This window comes from Chironomus tepperi, unplaced genomic scaffold, assembly GCF_022539635.2.
Source record: "Chironomus tepperi strain 1889 unplaced genomic scaffold, CSIRO-AGI_Ctep_v1 contig_298, whole genome shotgun sequence".
Classification (NCBI taxonomy): Eukaryota; Metazoa; Arthropoda; class Insecta; order Diptera; family Chironomidae; genus Chironomus; species Chironomus tepperi.
Window position 1 is genome coordinate 384,643 of NW_027226420.1, and position 17,007 is coordinate 401,649.

At 30.3% G+C, this 17,007-nt stretch overlaps 1 protein-coding gene across 2 annotated transcripts; it reads left to right on the plus strand.

Moving 5' to 3' along the window:
* The first annotated feature begins 422 nt into the window (after positions 1-422).
* Rgk2 (Rad, Gem/Kir family member 2) lies at positions 423-16,007 on the plus strand. Of its 2 annotated transcripts, XM_070642703.1 has the most exons (12): positions 423-911; positions 1,129-1,455; positions 1,507-1,611; positions 1,671-1,834; positions 2,260-2,626; positions 2,699-2,891; positions 14,635-14,777; positions 14,869-14,882; positions 14,968-15,102; positions 15,180-15,372; positions 15,479-15,579; positions 15,654-16,007. In XM_070642703.1, the coding sequence occupies exons 1-12, from the start codon at positions 434-436 to the stop codon at positions 15,816-15,818; spliced, it is 2,385 nt and encodes a 794-aa protein (XP_070498804.1). In that variant the 5' UTR covers positions 423-433; the 3' UTR covers positions 15,819-16,007. The 2 variants fall into 2 exon arrangements, with proteins under 2 accessions (XP_070498804.1, XP_070498803.1); XM_070642702.1 differs by having other exon boundaries at positions 1,129-1,611.
* The last annotated feature ends 1,000 nt before the right edge of the window (positions 16,008-17,007 follow it).

Sequence of the window (17,007 nt, forward strand, 5' to 3'; positions counted from 1 at the left end):
AAGCTTTTAATAAGTTAATAAGCATTGTTGTACACATCATTACAATTATGCGATAGCAAAAGAAAGAAGCAACATTTTTTATTAATAAAAAAGTGCTTATAAGCCTTTATATGCTCAGAGAATACAATATTTACGACCATATCATATACATATAAAGGATAGCAAATTGAAATACTAATCTGTCGTATATTTTATTAAGATTGACGCTATATAAAAGAACTTACTGAGCTAAAATGAATTCAGTCACAAACATTCGAACACATTCGAAGAATACTTTGACAAGAATTTTTTTTTCCTTTTTCCTTACCTTTTTATTGCTTACCCAATCATCAGAAAAGCATTTATATAGATCTATTTTTTCCCTTTCTGTATACCTTTTTGTGTATCATTAAGTTTTGTCTTTTTGCTCTACCTAGAAACAGTTGACAAAAAAATGTCTTGGTCGACGCCGCCATCGATAGCTTCTAGAAAGCCAAAAGTACAACAATCATCGTGGGAAGGAACGCCAACAATTAATTTATACGAGCCAAATCGAGAAATGTCTGACGAGAGAAATAGTAATGATACAAGAAACACAAGTTTTGTGAAAAAGAATGTTAGTAATATAAATAGAAAAGCTAAACATAGTCAATATTCGTTACCAACTACAATGCATCAAATGTCAGATCCTGGACTTTATTACATGGCTGTATCATCAAGATCTCCTAAATCCCCAAAATCACCAAACTCACAAAAATTTGAATTTGAATTATCAACAACACCACAATATTCTAGATCTCCATTAAAATCTGTTGCTAGTAATCATCATCATTATCAAGATTCATCAACATCTGACTCAGCACCTTCAATACTTACTTCGCCAATGAAAAAATTTGAATATGGTGCGGTTAGTCCTAAATTTGAAGGCTCAGGTTAGCTATTTGTGTGAACAGTCTTATGAAAACTTTCTTTGTTCCATTTTCTCTCCATCAAAGTTTGTTCCTTATTTTTATGTTTCTCACAAAATCCAACATAATCCTTTCATTGTCATTAAAATCAACCATTTTCATATTTTTTTTGTTTTTGTCGACAATTCATTCCATTCAACATTGTTGTCATTATTAATTCCATTCTCTCGTTTTCGTTTAGGTATTAAAAAATTTGAATATTGTTTACCGCTTAAAACACAAGAAATTGAAGACCCAAAAATAATAAATAAAGATGTTACAACGGATGAAAGTGAAGTTTATGGCATCAATAAAAATGATGACAATGATAAGCCATTGATGTCACCATTTGCAGATAATACAGTATTTTTTGCAACGTGCAGTCCTAGAAAAAGTAAAATAATGAAGAAACGACATTACAATGTATCACCAGACGGTGTGTCATCATTAGATGAATATACGAACAGCACAACAATATTATATGAGACAAATACTCCGGGACGAAGAATGTCAATCACCATATCAGATGGTAATAGTAGTAAGATGAGAACTGAACCTATTATAATTAACAAATCTTTAGAAACATCAAGCTTAATAACACAATCAACTAATTGCTCACGAACTACTGAATCACCACTGCCATCTCCATCATCATCTGGTCTATCAATGGCCACAACTGCATCATGTAATTATAATACAATATCCATATTTGAATATATTTCACTTATCCGTTATTTGTTACAGGCACAACAATGGAATCTAAACATTCTCAAGCAAATCGCCCGAAGTCGATGTGTCAGAAAATAGGCGAAGAGGATGACGAAGTCATAACATCTCAAGAGAATCTTTCATTAGATTTACATCGTCGGCGACATGCTATAAATATAACAAATAATCCTGGCTATAGGGTGGGTGTATCACACGAAAATTCCAGCTATGAAAATTTGTTTTTCAACATTTTCACCGGAAAATTTCATTTTTTTTTTTCTTCTAATTTTACCACGTTGATGAGATTTAAGGATTAAAGTGGGTTAATTTTTCAATTCTAAAACCGAGAGTTAAATGGAATCAGATAATTTAATCTAAAAATAATTTCATGTTTACTCATCAAATATTTATTCAAAAAAAAATGGTTATTCGCGTGATAGACAGAGTTAAATACATCTAAATGAAATTTTTTTCGGTCTGGGATTTCAATTTCTGATAAATTCTTGCTTATTTCCATATTTAGATTACTGCATTATGATGATTTTTTCTCTTTTATTTGTTTTGTAAACATGAATCAGTCTTGATTTAAAAAAGAATTTAATTATCTAATAATTCTCATTAACAGGCTTTGCATAATAGTCACTCAACATTATCCGACAAGAAAAGTGTGGACAGAACATGCAGTGATAGTGCAACGCAACTATTAAGACACAGAAAATCAACAAGTGATTTAACAAATAATAGTGATGACAATGAGAATGTTATGTTGTCAGGCACATCACACGGTCACAATTATAAACATAGAAGACGGGGTAGTTCAAAAGGTGGACTAGCTTATTTAATGGAGAAAAGAGATTCACGTCGGGGTTCAAGAGAGAGTGTATTATCACAGCACACAAATTGTTCAAATGAAGACATTGGACCGCTTGCAAATTTTCAACAAACTCAACGTGGTCGTCAGAGAAGGACATCAAATTTCTTGGAGCTCCCGGGTATGTCTGACGAAAGATGATTCTTTTTATTGTTAAAAGACTTCATGTCTATCTATTATCTTGTTTCTATAGTACCAGACCATATTAGACCACGTGTTTGTTCTTTACCTGATCGACCTTATACACCATACAATCCTCGAGTTAGTGAAGACTTATATCGTCTACGAACTTTTTCAATCAGTAAAGGAACAGTTGTCAACTGTGGTGACTCAATCATATCACGTCGGTCTAGAAGTAACACATCTGTCAATTCTACAACTAGCAAGTAAGTAAAATCAATAAAAAATAAAATTGGAACATATGGTTTTGTGTAGCAATTTGTAAGCAATTAGATTTGTTTAACAAAAAAAGTGAATTTATATATTGCATGTACGTACATACAAGTGGCATTTGATTCAGGTGTAACTTAACTATCAGAATTGATTCGTGGAAGGACAGAAATTAGAGATAACAGTAAAATGATAATGTCCTAATTACTTCAATTGAAATATATTTACGAATATATTATTAGACTTATTAATGACTGAATCAATTAATTATTAAAACACTTCAGCAATATAATTAACACGGAATAGAGAAATATCTTTATTAAATTTGTAAAAATGGCACTAAATTTCTGTTTCCTTTACAAAAACTGATGGTGGGAAAGAAACACTTGTGTTGACAAATATTCTTTATCGATTGCTGCTAAATTACACGCAAAAAAATCTAATTTTGCTATGGTGCAAAGTGGTAAATGAAACTGCTGACAAAGCTATAAATAAATAAAATATTATAATCATCCCAAACAGCTATTTTCTTACTAAATATTTAATTTATTACATTTTGGATCTTCAATGAAGATAATTTTCTAAGCATAAGTTGTTCTTCATCATTCATTACTTAAGTTTTTCGCACCATCATCGTCATTTCCTTAATGAATTTACGAATTAGAGTTTATTTCTTTTGTTCTTTAACCGTACATGATGAGAAAAGTCTCTGATTTGTTTTTTATGCGTAAATTGTTTGCTAAATCATTACTTTCATTATACGTTAACATTTTGCTTTTTTATCGTATGATCAAAAATGATTAATTACATATCAGTTGTGAAATATAATCACGATAAAAAACATATCAACAATGTGAACATAAAAAATACTTTTTTGAGGGTGTCAAAACCTTAGTAACAAATTAATACGACCGAGCTGTACATTTTGAAGTAGTTTCTGCTATAACGTTCATTTAAAATTTGAATAATATTTATTGTACATACATAGTTTAGAACCCCTTCTCATTGTTCATTTTGAGACATTTTCTGTTATAACGTTAATTTGAAATTTGAATAATATTTATTGTACATAGTTTAATACCCTTTTTTCATATAAAATTTTAGTTTCCCTTTGAATTCTGAAGAATAAACATCAAAAATTATTTATAATCAGTATGGAGCTTATTATTAATGCAAAGTAGACTGTAAACACAGTTACAAAACCTCCCATTAACGTCGCTTTTGATGTTTGCCTCCTGGTGATTAATGTTTCATAAAAATTAAAACGTTTTGAATGAAAAAAGCACATAAAGCCTATTAATGGTTAAAAATACACGGTTTCGGTCGGGACTCAAAAAACTAGCTCAATTAGATTCACACCACGAATAAAAAATACGACCGAAACGTGATGTTTCAAATACTATAAACTGAAATGGGTTAATGGAAATTTATGATTTCTTCCGGATTTTTCAACGCTGCAAAATGTTATCAACAAGAAAACAGCGTGAATTGTTTTTAATGCTTAATATGAAAAATCGCATCTGTCAAAATCTTCATTTTCACTTGTAAATCAAAAAGCTCAAAGTTCAAGTTATGATATGCGTGCGCAACAGTGTTTGGGGAAAAAAATGAGGAAGAAAGAAAAAAAAAGTCTTAAAGAGAAATAAAGAAAAAGATGAGAGAAATTTGTAAGAAACATTTAAGGGGATAAAGTTACAAGAAAAAAAGCTGTTGAAAACAATATTTTTAAAAGGTTAAAAAAATACAGAAATTATAAAAAGCAGCCTTCCATTCACAATTATGTCAGTACATAATTTTAACGTCATTTTTATGTTTAACAAGGTAATAAAAGTCTTTAACAGTAAATGAAATTTGTTTCCGTTGATGGAAAGTAAAGACTTTTAACCTTAAAGTATGTATTGCATCTAGTTGTGGCAATAAAATCTTGAATTTTCATAAAAAATGTCGTTCAGACAAAATCCATGCAATGTCACATATATTTGTCACTATTTTGCCACTAATATTTTATTATAACACATCAAATGACACTTTATATCATCATACATCATAGAATATACGTTAAAAATGTAAATTTACATATTTTATATGCTGAAAATTTTCTTTTTTCTAAATAAACAAAATTTTCGATTGATGTTCTGATGATTCTTCATTCAATGTCATCTCCGTTTTGTAATTTATATCTTTTTTTTGATGAAAGAAACCGAATGATTTTATAAATTGGATGTGAAAAGGGATTTATATCCTTACATTTCCCTCTTTTTTTCTTTTTTTCTTTTTTTCATTCCATAAATCATACTTTTATGCCATATTATATGGTGACAGTTCCTCTTTTTTTGCTAAATCATTTGCATACGTGTAAGTGTGTCACACCTTCCATGTTCTCTAAGTGGAAAAACTCTATATATTTTCATTTTTAAACATTTAAACAGATGTGACAGATATCTGAGATTTAACGTGTCGTATATGTATCTTTGATACAGTCTACAAGGTGCATTAACCTGATTTTATATTAGTTGCGTATTTTTAGAAGACTGCTGCTTACATTTTGCAAGGAAATTCAAGATTAGAGAATTCAAATGTGCTTAAGTTAGACTAATTTTGTGGATTATTATTCTATGCTCAAAAATAAAACCCATCCTTGCATTTACTTAGTAATGCAAATAAGCTTTATTAAAATAACTTGAATTTTACTAAGATCTACAGTATAAACTAGAATATGTTATATGCTCTAACACTTTACTTACGTTATAATTTTTAAAAAAATATTTACTTTATGATTTGCTGTCTTTTTTTGTATTTTCAACAATGTACCGTACCTTAAATATGAAACCCGAGTGGCACAGCTCCGAGAATTGCATTTTTTGTCTTAAAACCCAATCTAATTTAATCTTCACTAACACCTTGTGCTGTTCGGGAAATGAAAATACTTTTTGTAAAAAAGAGACATTTTCCTTTCAATTCTTATTTTTCATGTTAGGCTTAGTTTTCTTTGCGGTTGTTTATTTTCCATACAGTATTCTGGAAAAGGCTCTTTCTATGGTATCATAGGATACATGTCGTTTACAAAGAAAAGCTTTTTAAAGTCTCAAGATTCCCATAAATATAATAACTTTAAAGTTGTTTATATTATTGGAAATATTGAAGGCAATACCGAAGAGGTTCATTCCGATGGTGCAAATTTCTTCTGATCAATATTTAAATGAAAATATTTTGAGATTATTTCAACATTTGAGGTAATGTCATGGTGTATATCAGTGGTGAGCCACTGTACATTATGGTGTTAATCCAAGACCGAAACCGCACACATCATTCGGTTTATGACATACCCCGCAGTACACAGGTTGCCTTCCATTGCTGTACATGCTTGTATTTGCTAGTTTCTGCATTAAAGCTCTACATTTTAAATTAAGCTTTAAGAATAGTTTCTCATTAAACCGTAGAGTAGCAATTAGGATAATTACAACCGCAAACAAGATATAATCGACTATGAATTTGCTATGATTTACAAATGAGATCATTTCGTGATGGTAAAAAGGGAGATTTTCAGTACATTTTTTTCTATACTTTTGTATTCATTTCTCTTTTCATTTTTCCGTATTTCAGGTTAATCTGCTTTTATCATCACAATGATATCAATTTTATTTGTGCTCTCGTTGTGAAATCAAGTGAGCAAAATGAGAGAAATATAAAGATTTATTTTCATTGTAAGCGAATTTGGCAAGAGGAACGAATAAAAAAAAAATCTTTTTCTTAGAAGTAATTAATTAAAAAAGTTGAAAGCTCTTCAGTATTTTTTTTGGGAGAGAAATTCATTAAATTAAACGAGCCATCATAAGTCTCAAAATAATAAAAACAATATTCTCGAGAAGGAACAAAAAAGCTTTAATAATTTATGAGTTAAATTAATTATATCTAAAATTAAATCATCAAAAATGTTTGGTGAGAAAGTTCAATTTACATAAAAATTAATCATTCTACCTTGTAGCAATTGCCTCAAAACTCAGTACACAAGCAAGCTAATCATTATGTTTTTTTACAATCTCGTAATCGAATTTACACCTTGTATCTACCTTGTAAGCTTTTTGTAGCTAGTCGTAGCGTTAAAATTTACGAGTGAAATTTTTAAGAGAACTTTTAAATTTATTTTGGGTTTTTATGTAAGCAACGTAAATGTAATTTTTGCAGTAATGGCATTATCCCTAACATAATCATAATTTGTTGTCACTTTTTTCCGCGAGGACAGCGCATTAAAACTTTGGAAAAAGAAAATTTAGAGAGGGATGAAAAAGTTCCTTTTGGGTAGATCTGTAATGTGATATAGAAAAAGATTTTTAATATAACTTTATGACTAAGATGCGTCTATAGAGTCACAATTATCATCTTATGGAATTTTGCTATTAAATTTTGTATCTAATTTCGGGCACGTCAATTATGTTAAAATAATTGAATGAAATGAGGCTTCCCCCATTTGACAAATTTTTTTTGGTCATCATTTTTTCAATCTGCTAATGCGTGTCAAAATATGTGCCATGTCTTCTTCATTGTAATGTCCTTTATATTTTATTTTATTTAATAATGTTGCTGTTAACCTTCAAAACTTTCTTAGAAATTAAATATTACTTTTTTGGTCAATTTTTTGGAAGTTACGTAATCGTCGATCATAATTCCAGCACCAAGCCGGTGTGATAATAACATGATGCCAAATTTAAATCAAATCCCACACAAAAGTCAAAATCACGGTACGGGCCAGATTTTTGATCGATTAAGCAATTTGTGCAATGCATGCTACTTCGGGGAAGGCTATTCGATCTTACATACAATCAGGAAGCAGCAGAACATAAACATTGTTTGCTTTTTCAAGGAACTAGGCTTGAAATTTATTCAATTTATCCGAATTAAAGTATTACATCAAAAATAAGAATCAAAATGTAAAAAAATATCATTTTACATGCTGCCAATCATACTGAAACTTTTTTTTGTGTTTCTATTCGAAAAAATATCAGATTTATAAAGTTGATAAAGCAATATTTCATGGGAAAATTTTTCACTGATCTCTTTAATCTCATCATCTCCACCATAAGCTCTGAACAAAAAAAGGAAGACTGAAAAGAAAATTAGGTAATTTTCGACATTTATAAAGCCCATATCTCCGAACTGTTTTTTATGCGAACTCATCATAAATAATTGTCAGGCGTAGCACACAATATAAAAGTGTATATTACGATTAGAATGACTTGATTTTTCTTCCATTTTTGTAATAAAAGGAATCAGATAAGGTTTAACCCACATAGAAAAAAAAATCAAAATTATAGTAATTTTATCAAATCATTTACCTTTATTGTGGGATGTACTGCAAGTTATTGAACCCATTTTGATGGATTACTTTAGAGATTAAATACGAACGTGATATTTATGAAGTTTAACGCAAAAAATTTAAATTTGAAAAAAAAACTTTTAATTTTAATATTTAAATTAATTTTTTCCAAGCTGTTCAAATTTAAAATTTTTAATCTGAATTATTTTAAGTTAAAAATACAAAAAAGTCCTGCGGGGGAATAAATTTATTAAGGGACAACTTTTTGTGTCTGTGCTGAATAATTGATTGAATTTTTTTCACTTCTTTTATTAAAAAATAATTAAATCAGAATTAAGAATTCAAGAAAATTATAATCGGAGGATTTTAAGGCTCATTCATTTTCAAAATTTAATTATTTTTACACTGACATGACCACAATGGCCACATAATTTGTGTGTTATGTGCTGTATTATCTATGTACTCATATCATCTCTCTCGCATGTGGTATAAAAGTCTGCATTTATATGAGATAGAAATTATATTATGGGAAAATTTTCAAAGGATTCGTTTGAAAGTTCAAAAAGTTGAATAGACAAGATTTTAAGAAACCTGAACAGCACAGGGTGTCTGTACATATTTTAGTTGGCATCTGAAACTTGCTCTATCATTGGCTGCCCTTTGCCAATTACGCATATGCCTTTAATTAATCATAACAAATTTTTGTCCACTCCGAATTCCAACCAGAGTTCAAACTCAACTCAAATTCTGCATTCAAATGTCGACCCAAATACAAATTACATTCAAATCGTCTCCAAATTCTGATTTATATTCTCATCCGTCAGCATAGCGTTACATAACATCATAGCGACCCCATAGCAAAAAAATTTATCATTTTTTTCCCATCTAAAACTTTTTTGCTCCCAAATCAAATTTTAATCGACCCATGAAGATAAGAAGATGCCGAAGTGAAGATGATTTCTGTTGTCTTTATATTCATTTTTTCCGGAAGGAAAATTCAAATTCAAAAACATTTTTGTCCTCAAAAAAAAAACTCTTTTCTCGATTTTCGTGATCAATTGCTGATGATGAGGAGCCTAATAGAATAGATAGCATACAGTTTAAATTTAATAGTCAGAAAGTTTCATCTTGAATTCCTTCTGGCGATGACTCCTTTTGTATATTAAATATCTAATCTTTTCTTTCATTCAATGTCATTCACTTCACATTATATTGAAGATTTCATCCGAGAAAAAAAGAGAAAATTTCGGTTAAATTGTTTCTAACATGATGCATGAAAATTGACAGGAAAGAAAATTTTATGATACAGAAAAATGGATTTTAAGTAGAATTGAAAGAATGGAAAGGAAAATTGGTTTTCTTCTCTCACTCACATTTGCTTTATTGAAAATACATTTTCATCAATGTGAATTCCATACAGGGTTGAAATACATTCCAAGAAAAATGCTGGAAAATAATTCATAAGGAATGTTTAAAGTTTATTCTTTAAATGGAATTCTGGATGTTATCTTTGGATATAGTTTCTTGAACATTCTTCTGGTATTGGCTTTGGTCATGGACAAATAGAGAAGTATCTGTAAGGAAATAAGCAAAATCACTTCCAAACCGGAAAATCCATTCATTAATAACAGCCGGAGGATTACTCGACCCGAATAGAGCAAAACGAATACTTTCCTAGTTGCTTCGCAGACCGTACAGATCCATTGCAATCCATACCCTTCATTAGTTTGTGTCATCGCTAACATCATCAATCCAAGAGTAATTCGGATAATTCATCTAAAATTCGACCCCAGGCAGGCTTGACTCTGACTTGGTTCAAACCAAATTGCATATCTGAGTTACAACAGCCTGATGACAGTTTCTAAGTCGATTAACTAACTTGTGCTACTCGGGCGAATCGCATATAGAGTCGGGTTGACTTTTCATACAAAATCCGAGTCAACTTCAATCTTTGAATTTAATAATATTGGAAATGCTTATTTCCCCACAGAAAAAAATCAAGCATTTCCCATGATTTCTACTTAAATTGAAGGTCGTACGGATCAATTATGATCCATCGGCATCCTTAGATGACGCCTCAAGCTGGCTCTATCGCTTGTCAATTTCCAATACCTAATGTAATACTGTTTCTACGAAAAGCTTCTTTCCAAAAGAAATTCCTCTCGAATTCTGGTCTCGGAAAGATATTCATCAACTCTGTAACGTACATAAACTTCAATTGACTGTTCATATATGATAAGCTATTGAAATATGTCATCATATTTACTTTTATATTCACATAAATGTATGAAAAGAATTTTAAGGAGATGTAATATGTCAAAGAACAAGATCCATTTTTAAATGAATTAAAAAAGTCACAGAATTAGCATGGAAAAGCATAACAAGCTTTCAATTACAAAATGCAGCAATGAATTTATAATTTTACTATCATAGAATTTAACCTTTAATTCTACTGAGAATAAGTTAAAGACTTCTATTTATGTTCTATGTATGTATGAACTGTGTTTATCTTGTGAAGCTCATAAACAACTATGTTTATATTTTCCAATATATGTGTAACTTCATATATTGTATGTGTACGTATATGAAGACATATACATGAAAAAAAAGAAATGAAATAAAAGATAATTTAGTGGTGTAAAATCCCTCGAGGATAAAACTGTATTGAACTTGATGTACAGCGATATGCTGAAGATAACGACGAAGCAAAACAAAAAATTGTGTCTATATACCAATCAATCATTGAAATGTGAAAAAAGCTTCTTTTCATGGCTTATCATTCTGTTATGTTATGATTAAATTTTGATTTATTATAATTATTCTATGATAACTTAGTTAGGGAAGCGTAAGAGATATCAACAGATATCAACTCATTCCTTCATATTAAATTTCTCGTCCACCTTTTTGCCTCGTGTTTGTTTATTTTAAGACAGAAAGTAATATCATCATTTTGTGTCTATCTGATAATAGCTTGAGAAAGGTATTTTTTCCGACTATAAATAAATCTTTACGATAAACAAAAGCAAGAACGCATTTTCGGAAGTAAAAAGCAATCTGTTGTTTGCTTTCGGTTCATTATTTAAATTTTCCAGTCGCATGGGGATTTTCACAGTATGATTTCCTTATTCTCTCTCATTTTATCGATATTCTTTACTCATTCCCAACCTTTTATATTTGATTTGAATGTTGATTGTTATGTGGGGTTTATTATTATGTCATCAAGTTGGTGATCCACAAAACATGATGCTCTAATTAAGCAGATTTTGCCTTGTTATCGATTTGTTTTTTGCGAAAATGAGCTTTTAAGTCTGTTTATGTCTTGATTTTACTAAGAAATGCAAAAATAGAAATTATGAAAAAGGGGTATACAACTATGTAAAAAGTATAAATAATTTGAATTACAAATGAACGTGATAACAACAAATTTCCTTTAATAGACAAAGGACGTGCTCTCGAGAGCTTGCATACCTCAAATATCCTAGATGAGCATGCTAGCAAGTGTTGCTTTTAGTCTACTCTGCTTCTACAGCATTCTCTTTGCCTACTAGCATGTTAAAATTAATACAAAATATCTCTAAGACTTTAATTTAAAAGATTTATCGCAGTATATCCCTTGTTAGTCAAATTTGTCACAAACAGTAGAAGAAAATAGCATCGAATGTTAATCAACACTTATACCCAGTAAGCTTTGATAAATGCTTAAACAACGAAGAGTTATTTCATCACGTTCGACATGTTTACATGGTTCCGTTAACACTTTTTTTTTGCTGGTGCTACAATTTGTACATGACCGCTTTGCAAGCCATAAAACATTTGTACTTAGATATGTACAAGATGAGACAGTTACAAGCACGTGGACGAGTTAAATGAAGTGCCTTTAAATTAGAGCTTCGTATTGCGATTAATTATTTATGTCTATAGGTTGCTATTTTGAAAATTAATAGGATTTAAAAATCCATTTCTGAAGCTACAAATTAATACTTACACTGTGCTACAATTTACTGAAGTTAAATGCTGCTTCTACCATAATTAATTTGCATCAATTAACTTTTTTAACGAATTTGGTTCTGTAGAGTATTTTTGGTATAAAAGCTTTTAAGAATTACTCAGCTTAATAAAATTAGCATTTGAATTGATGTGACGCATTCTTTAAAGGATTAATTCACTTTCAAGTAAAGTTTATGCAGAGTTGTATCCAAAAAGTTATTTTGGGGGTGATTGGAGGACAAGGATGTGTCTGACCTATTTGGTCTAAAAGGGAAATGAAGAGTTGATCCTCAATTTCTCCGGACCCTGATTTCATCCTAGAAGACAATGAGTACACTTGCATGGCACCGTCATGCGACATATTGGCATAATGCGACGCATGGTATGGGCGCTCATTGCCTTTTAGGGTTAGAATAGTTATAGACGTAGTCCGGCGCAAGTCAACTGACTTCAAAAACCCACACACTCTTTCCGATACCAAACAACATTCTCATTTAAACACATCATTTAATAACTGTGTGCTAAAAACGGTTTAACAGCTGATCCTTTAATAAAATGCAAAAAGTACAAGTTTGAATCACACAAGTACAGAGTAGGAATTATGAAAATGTTGAATAATTTATATCATCTGCACAGAAGTATAAATACGAGAAATGTTAATTAGAAAGCAACATCATCAAGAGAGTTAATTACTAAAGGGGTAATTACATTATTTTTTATTTCTCTCTTCTCGTTTCCATCTCGCTATCCGAGAATTTAATATCAATTCAATCTTCCTTCAATATTTTATCTTTTCCACCAGTTTCCTGTTATATGTTTGTAAATATAGTGGAATTGGAAGGGAAAGTGAGATTGATGATCACAAGAAGAAGAGTAAATAGAATATTTCAACATTTTTTTTTCAACTAACTCTGTACTCTTTATGTAAATTTCATTTCTGATAAACTCTTTTATTATACAATATATGTACATAAAAATATACACACAGCAATGATGTTTACCCAACAATTTTGGTTTCTGACATCGCGAATGTTAAACAAATATAAATCAAAGTATGCTTTTCCATTTATTTCTTGTGCAGATGCTTTAAAGCATTATTTGTTTCTGATTTTCTCTCGGTTTTATCCTTTTATTTATGTTTGCTATCAATATTGAGGTAGGTCAATATACTGGAAAACTTCAGCATATCATAGAAACTTATAAGTTATAACAAACCCACATTAGAAATCAATAATGATTAGCTAGAAATCTGTTATTGTATAAATCAATATAAATTTCGGAACATAATACATTGAGTCATTTGGACGTTAATGGATGTCTGATATAATTATGATAATGTTCTGTAATCACTGTCTTATATCAAAAGTGCTAAATTATGACACAAGAATCAATTTGTCTCATTAATTATGGAATCTTTATGATCAATAAGTAAAATGTCATAGTAAAGTCGTTAGCTTTAAGGGATTTTATTTACTATGAATAGGGATGTAGTCAGGGGTGAAAGACCATACGGAGAATCTTGGACAAATTTTTGAAACTGAGACTATCCGCGGAGTCTTGGACAAATTGTCAAGACCGAGATTATCCGCGAAGTCTCGGACAAATTCTCGATACTGAGACTATCCGCGTAGTCTCGGACAAATTCTCGAAACCCAGACTATCCGGGAAGCCTTTCACATCCGGAGCCCTTAGGTTAAACACTCGCCCTCACCTCTTCCTCTTCCTCTTCCACTTCTTTGACTACGATCCTGACTACAAAAAATGGATACATGAATGCATAACGATATCATATTGTACATCAAATGTCTAAACGTAGATTCCCACATTAAATCCCATTATAATGCATTTTTCTGAAGTACAGCAATAGAAACTGTAACTTTAGTACATTGACTTCATTACGAGTTCCTTTACATTAAAGTTTTCTTAAACTTTGAGTCATAAAAAATCAAGATAATTCAAGTTAAACGTTTATTTCTCTCGAGTAAATTGATATAAAGTTTACTTTGAAATTGAAACTCTTCAAATTCAATTTTACTGATAATTAATAAGTTCCAATCGAGATTTTTCCTCTCTAAATTATCACTAACAATTTTATCGAGTAGAAAAATTAAATTACATAAAATATAGAAAAGGAGTAATTGATGGACATAATGAAAATGTAATTTAATTAAAAGTATTGCGCATTCAAATTTTCCACTTCCTGATTTATTGATTTCCTGAAAGGTCCAAAATTGTTGATGCTGATATCCTTTTGTATTTGGTTAATGGACAGCTTAAATACATCACAAGTCACAAAAAATGTTCATTGTAACTTATCATTGAGTAGGTTCTGTTTTTGGATAACATCATTAATCATTTCTGTGCTGTCCCTTTTACAACATCATACATATTATCTATGCTACTACATATCCTTCATTCATCTCTTTTCTTTTATGCAGATTAAGTGAACGTTCACCTTTCGATGGATCTTGTTGTGGCGGATATACTGGAGGCGATGAATCGAATAGCAGTGATTCCGAACCAACGCCACCAACAAGATATCGGGTTGTTATGTTGGGTGATTCAGGAACGGGAAAAACTGGTAAGTGATTCATAAAATTCAAAACTTTTAATGTTCATTTTACATCCGATTACACTTTCAAATTTAACTTTTAATTTAATTCCTGCCTCAGCGTTGGTAAATCAGGTGTGTACACGACTTCAAAAGCTTGATGACGAACAACTTATGAATTTATGTTCCTTTATTCTTCTTCTTGTTTACTTTATGACAGTTTATGACTTCAGAATATATGCACACCTACGACGCATCACTTGATGATGAATTTGGCGAGAAGACCGTAAGCATATTACTTGACGACGAGGAATCAGAGCTAATATTCATTGACCATCCCGCAATCGAAATGAGTGTAAGTAGATTATCATAATATATCAAAGTAAGTTGATGTCATAAAATTTTAAATTATAATGTATACAACAACAACAGGTTGAAAATTCTCTATCAACATACGAGCCACATGCATGCGTCATAGTTTATTCAATTGTACAGAAAAGCTCGTTTCGAGTTGCGGAGGAAATTCTCAATTATTTATGGAGGGAAAATATTACAAAGGATAAAGCGGTTATTCTTGCAGGAAATAAAGCTGATTTGGCACGCTCAAGGGCTATTACAACACAAGGTAATATTATGATTCTCCGGTCAATAAGTGTACTATAACATAAACTATTGACTATATTAATTGTTAAAGTGTAATGAATTATTATCATGTATATTGTATTGTACAGAAGGTAAGCAATTAGCAGCAAGTCGAGAAGTTAAGTTTATTGAAACATCAAGCGGTATTCAGCATAATGTTGATGAACTTTTAGTTGGTATTCTCAAACAGGTAACGTATAAAGCTCCTTACACATCTTGACAATATAATCATTAATTTTATGTATATTTTTTCTTCTAAAAAAGATCCGACTAAAGGAAACGAGAGAAAAGAAGCAATCAGCATCAAAGCTGAAAAATTCTCGAACACATTCTTCTTTGCATATTGCTAAAGAAATTCTACAAAAAATTTGCTTCAATCAACTTGATATTACGAAATCAAAGAGTTGTGAAAATCTTCATGTCCTGTAAGTCATCTTCATTATTGTTGTTCAAAATTGATTTTCATCAAGTTCGGTTGATTGTCAATTAAAATTGTATAATTGGAAATAATAGTCGTCGTATTCGAAGTGGGCAAGTCAAAAATTAAAATCGATAATCGACAATAAATGAAGAATTAATATTTATTCTACTTTATTCTTAAAAGACAACTACAAAGAACTTAACTTCTTTGCTAACAAATGCATATCTCTGTAGATGAATCATATATTTTATATTCTTAGCTAATCTAATTATACTGAAATAGGAAAGTTGAATTTTTTTTAAGATAATTAAGTTCGTAGCTACTTAACATTCCAAATTAATTGCTTTTTTTTAAAGTCACTTCCAATTTTATTATTTGATAATGAAGAGTATATAAATAATATTAAATGTTATAAACAAATGAAAAAGTAGACAAACGGCCTAAAGACAATTTACACAGAAATGATCAACTATGTTGAATAACAAAGAGACGCCACTTGTTGAGTTTGAATTGTTCTTCAAAATTGTAGTAAGAATCTTGGGAAGTTGTATTTATGGGGTTATTTATAGGGTTTCTTGAAGAATCTTGTTAACTAACTTTGCTAATCGTACAGATCAATTGCGATCCATGAACTCCCTTAGAATTCTCCTTAAAGCTGGCTTTATTGCTGGATTTCGTATGAATTTAGTCTCAGTTTCGACAAATTTCTCTAAAATGAACAATAGTGGAATCCTCAGAATTTCGATTGTTTATGCAACTCTCGGAATTCTCATGGTTTAAATCAGATTCACTCGACACTCCTCATGAATGTAATTGAACGTAAGTGAACGATCAAATTTTCAAATTAAACTACAATTTTGAAGAAGTATCACAAAACTAAACCAAACAAAAGTGATGGATATAAAGTTTTCTGGATAGAGAATTATTCCGACCAATTTCAATAATCGTCTGTCTAAGAAACAACTTAGCATTTATAAAGAAATTAACTAACTAGAAACAAACTTTTCTTTTGCTTGATCTCTATTAATAAAGTTTTATGACAAAAAGGATGAAAGAAAATAAACTTTTACTTAAAATAGGAAATAGTGAATTGTGTATGTAGGCGGAACATACATATTACGTATTAGATACAATAGTTTCTAACTCAGTAACTTCTCAGAATATCTAATTTAATAATAAAATAGAAAAAAGACAAAA